This window comes from Peromyscus californicus, unplaced genomic scaffold, assembly GCF_007827085.1.
Source record: "Peromyscus californicus insignis strain IS unplaced genomic scaffold, ASM782708v3 Scaffold_8__1_contigs__length_139910024, whole genome shotgun sequence".
Classification (NCBI taxonomy): Eukaryota; Metazoa; Chordata; class Mammalia; order Rodentia; family Cricetidae; genus Peromyscus; species Peromyscus californicus.
In genome coordinates, this window is record NW_026294606.1 from 29,837,012 (window position 1) to 29,857,383 (window position 20,372).

The 20,372-nt window shown below is 41.8% G+C and overlaps 1 protein-coding gene across 4 annotated transcripts in view; it reads right to left on the reverse strand.

Moving 5' to 3' along the window:
• The window catches only part of Prpf4b (pre-mRNA processing factor 4B), a 30,245-nt gene extending 23,468 nt beyond the window's left edge, over positions 1-6,777 (reverse strand). For 3 of the 4 annotated variants that reach the window (XR_008215613.1, XR_008215612.1, XM_052727035.1), the window contains exon 1: positions 6,585-6,776. Coding sequence is in view for 1 of the 4 variants with exons in the window: in XM_052727035.1 (XP_052582995.1) it covers positions 6,585-6,625 (41 nt within the window). In the remaining 3 variants the exon portion in view is untranslated. Of the gene's footprint in view, positions 1-6,584 lie in introns of all 4 variants that reach the window. The other variant, XR_008215614.1, reaches the window with a different exon arrangement.
• Between the last annotated feature and the right edge of the window lie 13,595 nt (positions 6,778-20,372).

The window sequence follows — 20,372 nt, forward strand, 5'->3', positions numbered from 1 at the left end:
AAAGACATTCTGGAGGTCAACAGTAGTCTAACACCAGAAACTTTGCAGGATTTGACCAAGTATTTGTTCAGCAAATTATTCCTTCTCTGTGAATTTCCAATAGAAACTGTTATCCCAGATTACGTTCATATTCATAAGTGGATGCAAAAAAGAATGAACTAAGGAATGTTCTGTTTTAAACACATGGGTTTTACTCAAAGAGTTTATGACTCTCCACTTATCAAGTGTTCAGTAATTCCAGATTAAATATAGCCTCAACAGCATTGTAGATGCTCCGGGACTTACACGGGGTTGTGTCCCAGCACAGCCACTGTAAATTCAAAACATTCTAAATGAAATAACATATTGAATGTACCAATCCTACCAAAGGTCAGAGCTCTGACAATCAGTAAGCACGTAACTTCTCCCTTTGAAGGCACTTCACTGCTTTCTACAAGATAGGCCCAAGAGCAAATTTAAGAGTCTTGGGTTCAGTCCACCACACTAATTTGGAAGAAGATACAGCTCATCTGCCTTCAAATGATATATTCCTGGTGTTTTTGAGTAAGTTTTTTGTTTGTTTCTTGCAAAGGAAGAATCATGAATCTATTCATCAGTCTCTGAACATTTTAAATGACCTACTACGATATGCAGATTTTCAGCAAGGTGACCAGAAAATAAAAATGTGCAAGGACATAATTGCCTCCCTCAAGGAGAGTGTAGTCCAGTGGGAAAGAACACCACACAAACAACCACGAAACATTAGAGAAGTACCAATAGCAAAACAATAGCAGAAGACCCAAACAAGGGGCTGTTGGAACACAGAAGGATCGCCTAAACCCATTTTTTGAGAATAGACAAGAAGGGTGCTTTGTAGATCACATGAGGTAGGGGTGTGTGTGTGTGTGTGTGTGTGTGTATGGGGGGGATCCAACTCATTTGTTTTTTGTTTTTTTTTTTTTTTTGGTTTTTCGAGACAGGGTTTCTCTGTGTAGCTTTGGGCCTTTCCTGGGACTGACTTGGTAGCCCAGGTTGGCCTCGAACTCACAGAGATCCGCCTGGCTCTGCCTCCCGAGTGCTGGGATTAAAGGCGTGCGCCACCACCGCCCGGCCCAACTCATTTGTTAAGTGAGCACATTAAAAAAAGGTGTTAACTGAGAAGGAATGTGAGCTAAAAACTAAAGATGCAGTACAGTATTCTAGAGAGTGAGCAAAGAATGTGGAGAACCAGCACTTGGAATAGAGAAAGCAGGCAGCACAAGTCAGTCATGTAGAGAAAACCACACTCAGGTGGCTGTGGTCAGGGCACCAACTCTGTGAAGACTGTAGTCTAACCGAGGCTACGCTCTCAAGTGAAACGCCTGCAGATGACAAAGTGTGATTCTAGGCGTGACAGAACTGAAGGGCCGCTGAGAACCCAAAAGCACAAGAACTGGAAGGTTAAGTGCTGGCTGGGTTATCTAGAAAAGCACTATCATTTCTGGGGATTGTAGCAGGGGCTAGGGTACACAGTCTTGTTCTCTGGAAGGCCTCAGTTTTTAATAAGTTGGTAGGGGAGAGGAATACAGAGTATTTCTGAGAAGTTATCAGCTGACAACAATGAAGGCATGAAAAACATATAGCCATTACATGGTATTAAACAAAAGGAACCCTAAAATCTACCAACTTCAATTTCTGAAAAAGTACTGAAGAGACACGCAGAGGACACTGTTCAATGAGGAGTCGGGTTTTAGTGTGGGCCAATTTCTTGTTAGTAGATGTTTTAGTATGGTTCCCTGAATTGCAATTTTTTCCCTTGAATCTTAACTGATTGGGGGAAAAGTTGAAGAAAAATTACAGCAATTTTTTAAAGATAAAACATTCATTTTAAATATGCATAAAATGTAAGCATCCATAGTAAAGAATTTTAGTCATAAAAGTAACCCTAAGTTACACTACATAAAAATGAACTTAAAATGAAAGTAAGCAGTCCCCAAGGTAGGCTGTTGAAGTTTAAACTTGGTTCCACTACTGTACTAGTAGTAAGGATTTGGCAAGGACCCCTGTCCCCCCACCCTGAAATGGGGTTTCTCTGTGTAGCCCTGGCTGTCCTGGAACTTGCTTTGTAGATCAGGTTGGCCTCAAACTCAGAGATCCACCTGCCTCTGGTGTTGGCAAGTTTAATGGGTCTGTAAGCTCAGGTGGGGAAAACAACCGCACCTACCCGACGACATTAAATGCTTATTTAACAGTGTTTAGCATGAACTGCCCCCCCCCCAAGGTATTACTGTATACACATTAGACAAATATGCCTATTCAAACACACCCTGTGGAGATGACTGGGTGGTTATTAAGTTACTGAAGGAATACCATCAAAAGGGGATGGTTCTAGAACCAAACCGCCTGACTCAAAAGTGCTGGCCAACATACCACAACTACTGTAACCCTGGGAAAGGTGCTCCTCCACTGCCATTTTCTGCAGCTACAAAAACTGGATAATCAGCAACACGGACAAATCAGAGGTTTGTTGTGACAATTAGATTAAATTCCCATGGAATGTGCTCACAGTAATTACATAAGAGCCCTGCTTTTGCTTCCTTAGCACAGAATGCTCCCCAGAAAACTTCTTTGCACACATAATATTCCTTGATATTAATATGCAATACCCTAAATGATTCAAATATACTCATTTCTTCCCCCCCAAAAAAATCTTTTTTTTTAATGGTGGAAATAGATGTTAAGTATAGCCTTTAACTTTAGGTATGAAATAAGTTCCATTAGAAATAGTGACATCTAGCTCTTAAAAAAATTACAGTTTTAAGGGGGGCGGGGAGGGTGGGAAAAAAAAATTACAGTTTTACAAATTATAATTTCCTGATAAAAAATGTTATCTTAGGACAAACGTTAACAAATCCTATACACCCATACAGCAGACAGCAGACATCTATCTTCTTCAGTTCATCTTTCAAAACAAACTTCAGAAAACAAGCGTTATAGTTGAGGGTTCCAAGGGCACCTCAGTGGTACAGTGCCTAGCATGGGTCAAACCTTGGTACTACACAAGTCCCACAAGAAATGGGTATATAAATAAAGTGGCAAAAACAGGTTCATTATCAACAGCTTTCTCTTAAGGCTGCTGGTTAAGAAAACTGGTGGTTTCTTAGACAGTTTTACATGGACAACAGAGACTATATAAATCTATTCTTTACATTTGTATTTTACAATGTAACAAATGAATGTGCATAAACCTGTCATAAAACAAGTATTTACTGATAATCTATTACCAAGTATTGTTTAACATGTATTCACATTACCCAGGATCCAAGCTGAATATAAAGTAGAAACAACACAGGGGGTTCAGCAGTCTGCTCATTTGTTAGGTTTTACTCTGTAAGCAACCTAGGTCTTGGGAGGATCTGGCACAATAAATACAGACGTGGAACAACTTCAAAATAACCGGAAGTCATTAATTACCAAGCATTAGTGTTATTTTAATTTTCTCTTTCACAAATTTCTCCTAGAAAACAGGGGTAGGGTAAGGTGGAGTATCACAATGCAATCCAGGCTGGTTTGGGACTTTTCCTCCTGCCTCAGCTTTCCAATTACTGGGATTAGAAGCATGCACCATCATAAGCAGCTCAAAGTCAGACAGGGTCTCACTATATAGCCATACCTGGCTTGGAATGTAGAGAAATCTGCTCCCCTAGTTGGAATTAAAGAAATATAACACCATGTCTAGTTATCAACAGATTTTTTTTTTTCTTGTTTCAAAATTTTTGGCTTTTCAAGACAGGGTTTCTGTGTAGCCCTGGCTGTCCTGAAACTTACTCTGTAGACTAGGCTGGCCTCAAACTTAAAGATTCTACCTTTGCTGATGGAGTGCTGGGTTTAAATGCATGCATCACCACTGGCAGCTAGGATAGTCTTATTTTGGAAGGATTCAATGTATCCATTAGCAAGCCAGACAATTGTTTTTTAAAAAGACAATTCCTAAAAAATATATTAATGTTGAGCAAATAATGCAGAGGAAGTAGTTAAATGAATTTTCTTACAAACTGAAATACTTTTTTTCGAGACAGGGTTGGTTTCTCTATGTAGCTTTGGTGCCTTTCCTGGAACTTACTCTGTAGCCCAGGCTGTCCTTGAGCTCACAGAGATCCACCTGCCTCTGCCTCCCAAGTGCTGGGATTAAAGGTATGCACTACCACCACCCAGCCTGAAATACTTTTGAAAAAGAATTGATGTAGACCTAAGTTAGAATGGATCCCAAAGACCAATCAATCCTAGACCTAGCTTCTGCCTTTACCTTTTCCAATTAATGTTCTAGAAATTAAATTTTAATGAATCAGAAACATCACATCAAAAGCACATCTTTGGGAATGGTAGGGCATGCTTGGGAGGCTGGTCTGAAGGACATGGCCAACCCTCATGGGAGTGGGGTGCATCTCTGTGGTCGAGTGCTTACTTAGGCTAGCATACGTGAGGTTCTGAGTTCACTCCTAGTACCAGGCCCTTCTCAATAATCTCAGGCTGAGAATGTGGCTCAGCGGTAAAGTACTAGCGTATTAACATTTGCAAAAGGGCTCTGAGTTTGAGTCTTAATCCCTCTTCACCCCCTACATGGATCTTTCCGGGACACTAGCAAAAAATATTTCAAGCCTTAAGGGCACCTGAAAAGGGAGTCACAGTACAGCAGTCTGAGAGGGTCTTTAAAACCAGACTGCACAAATTTAAATGTGCCTATCATAGCGTGACCTTGAGCAAACTACTTTATTTCTCTGTGTTAGTTTCATCACCCATAAAATACCAGCCATCTACCTCAATAGTATTGTTACAAGAATTAATGAGCTGCCATTTGAATGATTTGAACAGTACCCGGTCGCTAATGACTGCAAATATTTTTTTTTAAGCTGAACTCAAGAAGCTGACAAATGTGCAGGCCGTTACAACGAAAGCCCTTTGAGCCTTTGAGGAATTTTTAAACTATGTAATATATGTATTCTTTCTTCATTTTCTATTAGAATAGCTTCCCTGTAACTACAAGCTATTGAGTGTAACTACAAGCCATTAAGACACTGTTTGAGCACTATGGTCAAAATACACATAGTGCCTACTTTCATATCAAATTGTCACTTTCTTCATTAATTACTTTCAAATTAGCGAAAATAGGACACAGAAAAAATATTCCATTTACACAATTTCTTTGGGGAAAGGGAGGGTAAATTAAAGACTACCATCAGTGTTATGTGCAATTGTCAGAGCCTAAACAAATGCATGTTTACATTATTCACACATGCAAATGTAATAGGGCTGAATCACCCTCAAAATGAACTCTCCCCTCAAATTAAATAAATGGACATAATACTCAGAACAGATTACTAGAACACTCAGCTGTACAGCCGAAGACATCCATTGTACTGAACTGACATCCTGTAACTGCCACACCATGAACTGAGAAACAATAAGCTATGTCTAGTTAAAACCCTATCTGTGGGTGTTAAAAAAAAAAAAATTAAAAAAAAAAAAACCCTATCTGTTCTCTGCTAAGCCAAGTTGTCACAACAAAACATACTTAAACAAAAAACCCGCTGAATTCTCTGTCAAGTTGAGTAAAGCAAATGAAAGGGGAACTCAGGACTTCTTCAGCAAAGAAGTCAGGTTATCTGGTAGCAAAGCTGTCCTCTATCACAAGTTGCTGGAGACGGTATCAAACGCTTTCCTAAAGAGGCTGGGAACACTAGATAATGCAAGTGTAGGGGGGGGGGGGTGTGCACAGTCTTCAATGCCATTCTCTTGCAAGTTAAGCTTTCCTAGTATAAACATGAGAGAGAAAAAAACTGCTCTTATTTAAGCAACGGCTAGCCTTTGACTATTCACTTGGTCTCAACTACTTTTATATTAGCTTAATTATAAACAGATTAGTATGGTTTAGAAGTAGCAACAATTCCCAATACTTCTCCCATATGTCTTCCCAAAGGACTATAAACTGGGGCAAAAACTGTCAGGCATCTAAAACCAGATAGACTACCTTACTTTGCCTCAAGTTTGAAAGTTGGAAATAAGCTGCCAATGGACTGAGAAATACCGGGTTGTGGTTGGAGCAGAAGGCGAAAGACTTCGCTAGCACAATTTCTGGGACAGTCGAAAAGTGTGACCCTAGCACCTCCATCTCTGCTCTTACCATCAGCAGGACCGCAGGGATAATGTATGCGTTAGGAAAGCGGGGCTTGGCTTGCCTGCCGCCACTGCCCCTCGGGTCCCGCACGCGGAGGTTGAGACTAGGGAGCTCCACCGTCCCCAGGGGAGGCGCAGGAAGGCGCGACCTCAGGGCAGCCGCAGCCGCCACGCGAACTGGACCTGTAGAGGCCGCTCGTGCCGCCGCCTCCCGGGGCAACGACGCGCAGCAGGCCGCGCTGCCGGCGCCCCAACAGCCGCGGCCCCACGGGCAGCAAAGCCGGGGCCGCTCCCACGCTTCCCATCGCACCACTCATGGCGCGCGGAAAGGCAAAGTTTGGCAGTCGCCGTTAGGCCTGAACTTTCCCGCCCGTCGCGCAGGTCACCGCCGCCTCCCGTCCGGCGGCCCGCGGGCCCAGCTCCGACCCCCCGCCCCCGCACAGTCCACTTACTCCGGCTGCTCCCGCAACGACGGGGCCTCCGCGGCGGCCATCTTGCACTTCCCGACTTCTCCGCCGCTCTGGCGGCGGCTCCGTGAACCGTGGACGCCAGGGGAAGCGGAGGAAGAAGGGAAAAGCAGTCGCGCATGTGCAAAGCACGTAGAGAAGAGCGGCACTCCGAGTCCGCGCTAAGAATCCGGATAGAAAAGCCCTACGTCCGGGGGCGGGACGCCGAGTGCCTTGATGTAATTTCCGGAGCTAGGGGGCGGAGCAAGCGGAGATCAAGGCCTTTCTAACTTGAGTGACAGTCCGTATGGAAGCTAAGTGTTTACGTGTAGAAACTTGCTGGAGTAAGGAGCAAAGGGCTAGGATGCTGGTACTGAGAGTGCATTTCTGGGAGCTGACTCTCCGTGAGGCCCAGAAGTGGGTGAAAATATCTCTGTGTCTCTTATTGCTGCTGATTGATTTGCTGAAAGCTTTTAAACCGTCAGAATATCTCCCATGTCTCCTTTTGACCTTCTGTTCTTTGTGGTATGCTTTATATGGGAATTAAGCTTTGTTTTTGGAAGTGATAAGTAGGAAACAAATAATGGACGCTGTCTGATACCGAACTGTGACCAATTTCAGATTTACATAAACCATTCTTAAAAGAGCAAAATAAACCAATCTAAGGAATTTTGGGCAAAATTTTCCTTTGAAGATTTTTTCCACCAAGTTCATTTCCATGCTATTATCAGTTTGAGAGCGAAATAGAGAAGTTTAAAATATCCCAAATTGTTACCGTTAACAGTTAGTGAAGGTGAACCAAACGTTAGCTTAATCATTCAGGAAACGTTTACAAAGTGACAGACAAGCCAAACAATTCCTTCTTGTACTTTTTCCACCTCGGGAGCCCTGGTACCGGAACGCCCTGATCTGTAGCCACAGTTTCCGAGGACCGGAGCGGAAGTGAACACTCCGAGACGGAACCAGCTTCCCGGAAGTCTTTGGCCTGCTAGAAAGACGCATGCGTGCTTGCGTCCTGGGAAAAGCGTGGGCGTGTTCAAAGCGGACGGCGGTGGCTGCTGCCATGCTACTGTGGCGGGCTGGTCTAGCTAGGCCTTGCCAGTTCCGGGCTCCTGGCCAGCGTGTCTCCGCCTCCCGGCCCCAGCCAGGACCTTTCCTCTGTCCGCAACGTCAGTGGAGACGCTGGCGGAGATTGGGTCTGCGCTCTGCTCTTCCCTGCGGACCCCAAGTTCCCTCCGGTTCGGTGACACAGTGGAGACGACAGCGCTTGGCACGCCGCGGGCAGACAATGCAAAAAGTTGAGGCTTTGGAGGCAAGCGCGTCTTTGTGAACGCTTCATCCTTTCCTACCATCTGTGCTTGCTTCAAGTATTATTCTAAACGAGATACACATTCCTGAAATAATCAGAAAATATTTTTGAGTTAAGTTTATTTCCGTGGAAAGCTATTAAACTCGTACCTTCTAAAAGACACGGTAGTCATCAATCCCAGTAAGCTCTTAATAGGCTCATTGTGACAGACTACCAACAAATTACCGGCATCGTAAAATATTTTGACTCTTGTAGTTTCCAGGTGTCTTTGAAGAGTGTAGAACGCCATTTGGACAGCACTTGAGTTTAGACTTGGAATTTGGAGCTTTGAGGGAAGACGCCAAACTGATGTTAACACGCATGAGGCATCATGCCTGTCTTAATTTAGCTTTTTTGTTGTTGTTGTTTTGAAGAGTTCTGGTGCATTTATGAAAACGGGGCAAACTCAAAATAAAGAAAAAAATCACCCCACATTGAACCAACAAGAACATGTTGGTTTATTTTTAGCCTTTCCCTATGTGAAATATTAAATTCTCTGACTCTTTTGCACACAATGTCATAGTTTGCTCTCATGTAACAGTTCTCAATGCTTATGTCATTCTGGTTTGACCCACATCTTCTAACTACATTGTTGTCCTTGTTACTAGTTGTCTAGATTGTATCAACTTTGCACTATTATAACTATGAAAAACAGCTAGAACAGTGTTTAAAAAACAAGAGCGCTCGCTGGTGAGGTGCATCAGATGCTTGCCAATAGGCCTGAGGAGCTAGGTTCAATACCCAGACACCCTCGTGAATTGTCTTCTGCCCTCTATTCACGCAAAATAAGATGTAATAAAAATGTTTTTTTTTTTTTTGGTTTTTCGAGACAGGGTTTCTCTGTGTAGCTTTGCGCCTTTCCTGGAACTCACAGAGATTCGCCTGCCTCTGCCTCCTGAGTGCTGGGATTAAAGGCGTGCGCAATAAAAATGTTTTTAAAAGAACATAGGATTTATGTCAGTAAAGGGCTTCATCATTTACCGTGCAACTAAGACTAACTCATTTTCTTATTTTTCTAGTTTTACCAATCAATAATAGGGGTAATAGTTCTCACTGTATAAAAATGAAAAGTGAAATAATGACCAAAATGCCTATGTGAATAAATAGTAGTTACTCATAGAGAAAAGTATTTCTTGTGTGATTTATTTTGGTGACTTATGATTTATTTTTATGTTCTGTGTATAAGTACTATCATTGCATGGTACCTCCACTAAAGAAAACATAGAAAGTCTGTATTGCCTGCTAGTAACTGCACAGGGAATTTACCCAGATCATGCAGCCCTGAGCTTTATTTATTTGTTTGTTTGTTTATTTATTTTGTCCTTTATGTACAAAAACCACATCCTTGTTGACACACTTTGGTTAGCAATAACAGTAAGGGAGGAAAACTACAGAAGCAAAAAAGCAAGGTAAGGACATTTAGAGACTTTCCTGGGTCCAGGAACCAGGGGCCAGGTCTTGGATGGATAAGGTCGATGTTCCCATTTTGGCAGGTGTTGGGAGCTGTATGCTAGGTTCTAAGGTTAGAATGGTGCTGCCAACATGATATCAATTGTGCTAAGGTCTGGGGACCTGTTACTCTATTGCCACACTAGATGTAAGGGGTTTGATGGCTTATCTCGTTTTGATGTAACAAATGTTGGAATTAGAAATTATTTTTTTTACATTAAGAAAAAATTAGGGCTTGGGATTTAGCTCAGTGGTAAAGCGCTTGCCTAGCAAGTACAAGGCCCAGGGTTCGTTCCTCAGCTCTGGGGAAAAAAAAAGGAAAAGAAAAAATTAATTTTAATCTTTTTACCCATGATCATTCATGTTTGGGAATATCCTTTCTCAGATTTATGCATATGTGTATTATGTTTTTCAAAATAGAATTATATTATAAATTTGGTTTAATTATTTGCTAAGGATAGTGAAGATGAAGTTTTGGCAGAAGCTAGGGCATGATGACACACGCCTTTAATCCTAGCACTCAGGAGGCAGAGGCAGGCAGGTATCTATGAGTTTGAGGCCACCCTGGTTTACATAATTTCAGGATTATGTAGAGAGACCCTGTCTCAAAAAAGAGAGTGAGAGAGATGGAGGGTGTTAAAGGTGTGGGGATAAAGCTATAAAGAGAGCTGGTAGAATTTGGACTTCATTACAAATTTACTGCGTGAAGTAACACAGGGTGACATGATTCAATTTGTTTTTAGAAGATTACTTGGCTGCTTTGTGGAAGTAGATTGCAAGGGATCTGGGTCATCTCAATGAAGAAGTAGTCTAATTCTAGTAATCTTAGTGAGATGGTGGTAGCTTAGATTGGAGGAAGAATGGTAATGTGGTTGGATGGAGATACAATTTGAAGAGTCAGGTTACAGGATTTACTAATGTATTGGATGTAGGAAAAAGAAAGCCACTTCGAGGTGTTTTGCTTGAGGATTGCTACTTCAGTGATAAAGCACATGGGTAGCTTGTACAAGGCCCTGGGTTCTAATCTAGGTACTACATTTAAAAAAATGTGTCAGCTTGGGTAGTTGCCTGTTGTGTGATATTTTTGGGATATTTTGTTTGTGTTCTGACAAGTAAAGCTTGCCTGGAGATCAGAGGGCAGAGCTAGCTACTGGTTAACCAAAGAGGCCAGACAGTGGTGGCACACACCTTTAATCCCAGCATTTGGGAGGAGGAAGCAGGAAGATCAGGAGTTCAAGGCCACCCTGCTCTACTCGAGATTGAATCAGTCTAAAAGAGAAACAGAGCCAGATGGTGGTGGTGCATGCCTTTGATCCCAGCACTAGAGAGGTGGAGACAGGATCTCATCCCCCATTCAGTCTAAGGATTCGTAGGGAGAGGATGCCCCCCATTCAGTATGAGATTTCGTAGAGGTAAGAATTAACTGTGGATGCTGCTCTGCTTCTCTGGTCTTTTAGCTTTCACCCTCGATGTCTGACTCCAGGTTTTATTGTTAAGACTAATTAGGTTAGTGCTGTGGATATCATTCTGTATAAATGAAATGCTGATTGGCCAGTAGCCAGGCAGGAAGTATAGGCAGGACAAGCAGAAAAGAGAAGGCTGGGAAGTGGAAGGCTGAAACAGAGAGATGCTGCCAGCCACCGCCCTGAGAAGATGTTAAGATACTGGTAAGCCACGAACCACGTGGCAACTTACAGATTAATAGAAATGGGTTGATTTAAGATATAAGAACAGTTAGCAAGAAGCCTGCCATGGCCATACAGTTTATAAGTAATATAAGTCTCTGTGTGTTTACTTGGTTGGGTTTGAACAGCTGCGGGCCTGGTGGGTGAGAGATTTGTCCTGACTATGGGCCAAGTAGGACTGGGAAAAACTCTAGCTACAGAATAGTGCTTCAGTTGCCCTTAGTAGTTAACAGCAATGTAAGAAAAGAAGAACAGATTCTAGATGCATTGAGGGGGTGAAAATTTAGTAATAGTCTTTTTGTACCCTCAGAATAGAGCATATATGCATTGTGATGGTTTGCTTTCTCATGTAACAGTAAGTTTTACTTAATTTTAGTTTCAGTAAGCATTTTTGTCCATGTTACAAGGTGTCTAGCTTATATCAGCTCTGTGCTGTCTATATAACTAATGAGGCAATAGCTAGAGCAGTGTTTAGAACATGGCATTCAAGACAGACTTCAACCTCATCATTTACTATGTAACTGTGCATGACTTTTAAGGTTTTTTTTTTAACTTTACTGGTCTTACAGATAAGTAACTTAAGAAAAGTTCTCATTGTATAAAATTGTAAGAAATGAAATAAGTAGATAATTATTTATGTTTAATCTCAAACCAAATGTCTAATTGACAATTAGCTATACTATAGCTCAGTGGTAGAACATTTGCTTAGCATGTATGAGGCCACAAGTAAGGAAGACATGCAAGAAGGAAAGACAATTGAATCTTAGAACCAGATAGAGTAGTTCACACCGATGATCCCAGTGCTTCAGCAATGGAGGCATTTGTCCAGGTCATCCCCTGCTCCTTGGTGAGCTGGGGGTCAGCCTGAGCTACAGAAGACCTTGTCTCAAGCCAACGAAAAAGAAAGTCAGGTCTCAAAGATTTCAGCTGTTGTTGAGGCGCCTTTTCCTTTTCATTTGTTTCTACCATAATGCAGTATTGGATTCTCTGTTTTTAATGTGGAGATACTTGCCAGCCTTATCTCTTCATAACAATTCAATCCTTTTATCATTGTAAAAATGTACCTTTGTGTCCTAGTTAGCTATAACTGTCAACTTGATATAGCCTAGAATTATCAGAGAAAGGAGTCTCAACCACAGATTTCCCAGATGTAGCTTGAGTTTTCCTGCCTGGCCCACAGTCAGGACAAACTCTCTGACCTGCCAGTCCCACAGCCACTCAGACCCACCCAAGTAAACACAGAGACTTATATTGGTTACAAACTGTATGGCCGTGGCAGACTTCTTGCTAACTGTTCTTACAGCTTAAATTAATCCATTTCCATTAATCTATACCTTGCCACATGGCTCGTGGCTTACCGGCATCTTCACATGCGGCTTGTCATCATGGCGGCTGGCAGTGTCTCCCTCACCCAGCTTCCTGTTCTCTCAATTCTCCTCTCTGTTAGTCCCGCCTATACTTCCTGCCTGGCCACTGACTAATCAGTGATTTATTCATTGACCAATCAGCAACACATTTGACATACAGACCATCCCACAGCACTTCCCCTTTTCTTTTCTTAAAAAGGAAGGTTTTAACCTTTACACATCTCCAAAGTCTGACTTGTGGGCATACCATGGTTGTTAATTCAGGTAGGAGGGCCAACCCACTGCTGGCAGCACCATTCCCTGGGCAGGCAGCCCTGGACTCCAGGAAAGCTAGCTAAGCATGAGCCAATGATCATGCCAGCAAGGAGTATTCCTCCATGGTTTCCGATGTACTTGGCTGGGAGTGAGTTTCCTGGTTAGAGGCGTTCATGCTTGAGTTCTTGCCCTGACTTCCCTTAATGATTGATTGTGACCTGGAAGTATCACCCAAGTAAATTCTTTCTTCCCCTAGATTACTTTTGGCCAGAGTATTTTAATAATAGCCACAGAATGAAACTAGAACTCTGCATTTCACTAGTAATGATTTTACTTTGAAGTTTCTTTTGCCTGATGTTGGTACTGGTAGCCTTTATCCTGGTTGATGTTTCTATGAGCAGTGCCAGTGAGTCTAAGGAGTGTCTCCTCTAAAGACATTTTATTGGAACTTGTTTCTTTAAAAAGAAAGAAAATCTGGTGTGACAATCTGTGCATCTTGATTGGTTAATCCCATCATAGTTAACATGGTTATTATGCAGTTAGAGTTGTCTGCCATGTTTTGTTTTCTAACTTTGTTTGTTCTTCTAGCCCACTTTTATGACTTTCTTTTGCATCCAATGACCATGATATAGCATCAAAATTTCTTTAGTGATACTTTTTTACTTTCTAAAAGCTCATTTCCTTCTTAGTCATTCTAGGGCTAACCATGCACATCTTCCCTCAACAGAGTGGGAGTTACTAATTTAGTTCCAGTGCTATGGAAATCCTACTCTAATATAGTTTATTGTTTCCTTATTTTGTGTGGTAGAAACACTAAACTCATCAATATATTTTTTATAATTGCTGCTTTTTTGTCTTTTAAAGAAATGGAAGAACTGAAGAAGTCAAATGTGAATTTATGGCTTTTGTTACATTAACTTTATCCTCCCAGATTCTGTTTTTTGTTTTTGTTTTTTTCTTGTGGAATTCAATTTACCATCTGAGGTAATTTCTAAAGCTTTGCTCTGCTCTGCTGTGTAGCAATTTTGCCCTGGTTGGAAGTTCCTTAAGACTAAGGAAGTCCCTGGTGTGGGGCATGACCCTTAATGTCAATATTCAGGAGACAGAGGCAGGAGGATCTTTATGAATTCCAGGTCAGCCAGGGGTGCATAGTGAGACTTTTTTCTCAGAGATAGAGAGAGAGACTCAGAAAGTTCCAAATTGAATACTTGGAAGTCTTCTTAACACTCAGGAAGTAAACACCTCACAAGACTCTTAAGGTTCATGTCCACCCAAGGCATTACAAGCAGTATTAACTGCTAAGGAGATTCTCCAGCCTGTTGGCCTGCCTGGAGGGTAGGTCAACTGATTAGTTTGCCAAGTTGGGTTTTGATGGAATTGTTTCTTTGCTCTGTCATTGGTCCCTTATCTGGGATGAGTAGACATTTGTTCACATCTCAGGAAAAGTCACACAACGCAACTGGCCTCTTAACAAGGACTGACAGCCAACGGTGACTTGGGAAGGAGTGATTAAATGACCATGCAATAGGTGCTGAGACATGCTCAAATGAATGATCTGTGTGAGGGTGGAGTATCCATGGGAACTGTGGTGATATATTGTGTACCCTAATAAACTTATCTGCAGATCAGAGGACAGAGCCAGCCACTAGATTAGACATAGAGGCCAGACAGTGGTGGCATACACCCTTAATCCTATCACTTGGGAGGCAGAGATCCATCTGGATCTCTGAGTTCAAGGCCACACTGGGAACAGAGTCAGGCAGTGGTGGCACACACCTTTAATCCCAGTACTTGAGATTTCATGCCTTTGCTTAGAAAGCACACACGCCTTTAATCCCAGGAAGTGACATGGCTGGGTGGAGAAAGGTATATACAGCTGAGGAGACAGGAACTAAGCAGCAGTTCAACTGAGACCCTCAAGGTAAGGACTCAGAGACTTTCAGTCTCAGGATTTGTGGAAACAGAATTGGCTGAGGAGTTGGCAAGGTGAGGCTGAATGTGGCTTGTTCTGCTTCTCTGATCTTTCCAGCTTTCACTCCAAGCTCTGGCTCTGGGTGTTTTTTGTTTGTTTGTTTGTTTGTTTGTTTTTTTAATAAGACCTTTTAAGATTCGTGTTACAAGGAACAATCCCCATGCGGCTATCTTTTCCTTTGTGGCTTGGGATTGTATGCCTCCTTTGTTATAGTAGTGTTTGTGTGCACCTATAATGGGTGATAGTACATGCAACCATGGATGAGCTGAGAATGAGGTGTCCATAAAGAGATTCCAGGGCTGTCTTCTATGAGGTATGGAGTGGCACACCTGCTTGATGAATGGGATTAACCATGTGAGTATGGGGATGCCTTGGAAACGATTAAAGGATAAAAGGATGCATTGCAGTCTCAGGTATACATGGGTCTGGGTGGCCAGTAAGCCATACTGGCTAAGTGGCCACAGCTATGTGCAATAAAACATGAAGCTGATGCAGAAATCACTGCCCAGAGAGAACTTGATTGTTTATGGGATCATTACAAAAGGGAAGGCGTGTGCACCAAGCATGATGTGCTTTTGGCTTCCCTCTGACCTAGGCCTCAATGACTCTTCCTCTTGTATATGCCACTTAAGTCACAAGCTTTTTACTCTGCACATTCTTTTAAAGAGTCTCATGCCTTTCCACCATTTTTGTCAATTATACACTGAGTTCTTTTTTTTGTTGTTGTTTGTTTGTTTGTTTTTGTTTTTTTCAAGACAGAGTTTCTCTGTGTAGCTTTGGAGCCTGTCCTGGAACTCACTCTGTAGACCAGGCTGGCCTTGAACTCACAGAGATCCACCTGCCTCTGCCTCCCGAGTGCTGGGATCAAAGGTGTGCGCCACCATCAGCCAGCCTATGCTGAGTTCTTGATATATTTATTGACTGTCTTATAGAGATCTTACACTGAAACTTGGCATAGTGGCACATACTATTCTCAGCACTTGGTAGGAGGAGGCAGGAAAATCAGAAGTTCAAGATAATCCCTGGCTACAAAGTGAATTAGGGGCCAACATGGGCTACATGAAACCCTGTCTCAAAAATCAAATAAATGAAGGGAAAGGGAAGGAAGATTGCACAGAACTTGGCTAAAACTTTATTCTTATTCCCTTTCTCTACTAAATTGCCTCCTATTTTCCTTACCTCAGTACATTCCAGCTTCATTTGTCAGCTGTTTAAATAAGTCATCAAGTTCATCAGGATTATCATCAAGTATCAGCAAGCACTATTAATTTCACCACTAAAACAGTGAACTCATATGCCTCCCCAAATTCTAGTAGCACAGTCTCAATCTAAGCCTTGGTCTTGTAACTCTTGCTGTGTTACTTTTCCTGAGACATGAATGTGTCTGTTTTCCCCCATGAAGAGCACCAACAACCAACCAAAGAAATGATTCCACCCAAGTCTAGCTCATAAACCAATGAAGTTTATTGGGTTTACTTATTGGCGCATAGGTGAGGGCATGTGAATGACCCCAAAAGTGCTGCACCACTGAAAAGCCCCACGTGGGCGTGGGTAACAGTCTCCTGAAAGCTGCAGAGTTGGAGTCCTTTCCTCATTATTTACCTTCTACCCTCTATGTCCTCTAGCACTCCCAAGAACATGAAATTCTGGATTGAATTTTATGCAGAACTGGGGAAATTAGGGAAGGAGTGGCTGGGATCTCAGTTGAAGGTCCAGTGATTCTCCCTGTGAGAGAAAGTTAACAGGCCCAAGTTTGTTGAGAACCACATACAGGTAGTCACAGCTCTGTTAAGATGGTACTGGCTGCGCTATGACTGCAGGACGTGTTTGTGATGTTGTGATGGCAGTTCTTGGTTGTCGACTACATTTGGAATGAACTAAAACCCAAGTGGCTGGGTATACCTGTGAGATTTTTCTCAATTAAATAATTTGAAGTGAGAAGACCTACCCTAAGTCCTGGATCTTTTTGAGGTGGGAAGATCCACCTTCTGGTGACAACCTATGATGGATGTGGAAGAAGGGAAGGTGTTAGCATTGAGACATTACCTAACCAGCCCCTTGAAAGAAGGAAGCACTTGCTCTTTGCCTGCTCGCTTTTGCTCTTGCTGGCAAGTCCATTCCTTCACTGACAGTAGAGCCTACTACTTCATATACTGAAGACCTGCAGGGACATCCAGCCTCGTGGACTGAACAGCTACTGGGTTCTTGGACTTTCCTTTGATAGTCAGCCATTGTTAGACTAGCTGGACAATAACCTCTAAGCCACTCTAATAAATCCCCTTTACATGTATATGTATATATATACATACATATATATTCATATTATCTGTTCTGCTCCTCTAGAGAACCCTAATACAGTGTTCAAATGCATTCCTGCAGTTATCTCTTCTGTGACTTTTCTACTTCTGTCTTTGCTTTGCTCCAAACTATTTTCCACCTAGAAATCAGAGTATACTGTCTGTAGACGAATTTCTAAATGGTCTTATTAAATAAAAAATACAAGCCAGATATAGGGGTTAAGCCTGAGAGAGATCAGAGGAATAGGAACAGCCACAAGCTAACTTCACCTCACCAACTCCTCAACTTCTAAATGCGAGAAACTTCCTGTCTATCCACATCTATATTCCTTGCTGTTCTGCTATCTGATTTGCTCTCTCTGTCCAGCTACATCACTTCCTCTTCCTGCCCAGCTCTGTCACTTCCTGTCTGTCTGTACAGACCTCCAGACCTCCATGGTTAACTAGTGTTGGAATTTAAGGCATGTGCCACCACATCTGGCTTTGTTTCCAGTGTGGCCTTGAACTCACAGAGATCTGGACAGATCCCTGCCTGCCAAGTGATAGGATTAAAGGCGTGCGCTACATTGCATGACTTTTGTGCTTACTTATAATGGCTTGGTTTTTCCTCTGATGTTGAGGCAAGCTTCATTCATTAAAGCACAAATAAAATATCACCACATTTCAGCACAAATAAAATATCACCACAACTGTCAAAGCACAATGTGACTGTGTCATCCTCTAGTCAAACAATGTGCCCAGAGCAAAAACACTTCAAATAAAGTCAAACTTTTTCACATACCTTGTCAGGGCCTTGATGGTTTTAGCCCTGCTGACGTTCCTGTCTCAGCTTTCAGCAAAGAATTCAGTGAAGCACAAGCATGTGCTCATGGTAATCCTAAAACATGCTCTGCTTTTTCTTCCCTGGAGCCCTCAGTTTTTCTTCTCTTGCGCAAATTTCTCTTCATTGTGACTACTACAACTCATTCTTCAGACACTGTCTTAACATGAGTTCCATGAGAACTCTTATACAAATGGTAGCCTTCCTCTGGTCCTAATTTATATGTAGGTCTATCCTATACTTTCCTTAAAACAATCTATTATTTTCCTAACAAAACACTGGGCTATAGCCAGGGTAGTCAGTTAAAGGAAGTGTGTATTTTGATTGGCAAATGGACAACATTTACGATCACTATAGAAACAGGTCTCAAGACATGCCTATAAGAAATTGTATAGACTAGGTTAATTAAGGTGGGAAAACCCACCCTAAATGTGAGTGACACAGGTCCATGAGCTGGGGTCCTGGGCTGACTACAAATGAAGAAACAAACTGAGCACAGACATTTCTCTCTCTTTGGTTCCTGGCTGCCTCAGACTTTTGATGCCGTCCCTTCCCCACAATTAACCCTGCCTTCCTTCCTAAGTTGCTTTTGTTAGATATTTTGTCACAGAAACAAATAAATTGATTCAGTAGGAAAGATTTATTTTGACTCAGTCTCAAGGATTTCAGGACAAGGGCTTTGGCTCATTGTTCCTGGGTGTGTGATGAGGCAGGACATTAGGGTGGAGGAAGTGTGCTAGAACAAAGCTTCTTATCCCTCCTTTGTAGTCAGAAGCAGGAGAGAAAGGGAGTGGGGGGGGGGGGGGAGACAGACAAGGGATGAGCAAAAACAAGATGTAGTTCCCAAGTCCCCTTCTGTCACCTGGGCCCCGCCTCATAAGTTTCTGTTGCCTCCAACCAGCCCATCTAATTGTGAACCCATCAATAGGTTAATCATTTGATGGAATTGAGAGCCCTCAGGATCCAGTCACTTCCCCAAATTCTCAGCTAGCAACCAAGCCTTTTGCACATGGTTCGGGGTGACATTTTAGCATCATTATATTCACTTGCATGTTTGTTTCTGTTTTATTAGACTACAGATGATTTTGCAATTAGACCATATATCTGCCATCATTCTGTACCTAGGTCCTGACAATATTGAACACAGTAATGGGTATCCATAAAGTACATTTGGTGAGAAATGTCAGAAGATAAGAACCTTGGTTATATGATGCCATTGAAAACATGGAGGACTAAATTTCATTATATACACATATGAAACTTCAAAAGGATAAAAAATTAATTAAAAGAAAAGAAAGTAGGAAGGAGATATAAGTAGTAAACAAAGCCCTTAAAGAAGCTGGCACAAACGTCAGCATGGGTTGTGGCAACAGAAGCGGGATCCAAGAAATAGTTTTGATGATTATCCCAGCAAGTTTTTGCTTTCCTATTTATTTATTTATTTATTTATTTATTTATTTATTTATTTATTTATTTATTTATTTATTTATTTTCATTTGTGGTAACTGCCTATGTAGATTCTTCATAGATTTTTTTTTTTTTTAACAACTGGTTAGGCTTGCTTAATTCAAAGTTCAGGTTACTTGGTCTTCCCTAAGAGAGATTACAGGCACAGCCAACAGACTAACCAAACGGAAGACAAATGGAAAACCCTCAACCATTCATTTTCACTATTTGTTAGATTTCAGCTTTTAAAAAGGCCATGGTGCTCAAAACAAAAGATTAAATTGAAGTTTTAGATAATATCATCAATTTCTACCTTCCTGTGTATAAACTGGATGCATGATGTAGTTTAATATATCAAGTAAATGTGGTATGTATGAATTTATAAGCTACAAAGATTTTTAAGGATTTATTTATTTCTACTTTATGTGTATGAGTGTTTGCTTGCATGTATGTCTGTGTTATGCTCATGGAATGCTGGTTGAGACCATAGGAGGGTGTTAGATCCCCTGGAAATGGAGCTATAGATGGTTGTGGGCTGCCACATGGATGCTAGGAACCCAACCTGGGTCCTCTGCAAGAGCAGGAAGTGCTCTTAACTGCTGACCCATTTTACCAGCCCTGCAAAGATTGTTTTAGAGAGTGGTTACTCATTTAAGTAAATATCAAATGTTAGTAAAGTTTGCAGCTCAGTTCTACAAACACTCATGGTGACCCTCATATGTCTTAAGTGCATTGTTCTAAAGCATCATCTACACGTAAAACTAAGAACAGCTAGACTATGTCAGCTACGGCAAATGAGCCTACAGTTACTGGTTGAAACTTCTGTGTATCTATGTGCATCTTCCATCAGAGGGCAGTAAAGAACCAGTGTGATTTTGTTCTTATCATGTAATCTCAGCAGCCATTGGCCTATCTTGTAAAAATGGAAATATTCAAAGAGAAGGGGGAAACATGGTACATAATTACCCTTTTCCTTCATTCCTGGGTTGTCTTATATGGTCTAATGTAAGTTTTATTATTTGCTGAGGACTGATATATCAGAGATAATCTGTTGATTAAATGTTTGGTTCTGAGTCAGTAGTCAGTGTTTGAATTCTGGAAGAATGATTTAAGGACTTTGTAATGTGGAGAGATGACGTGTGCCTTCTGAGCCTG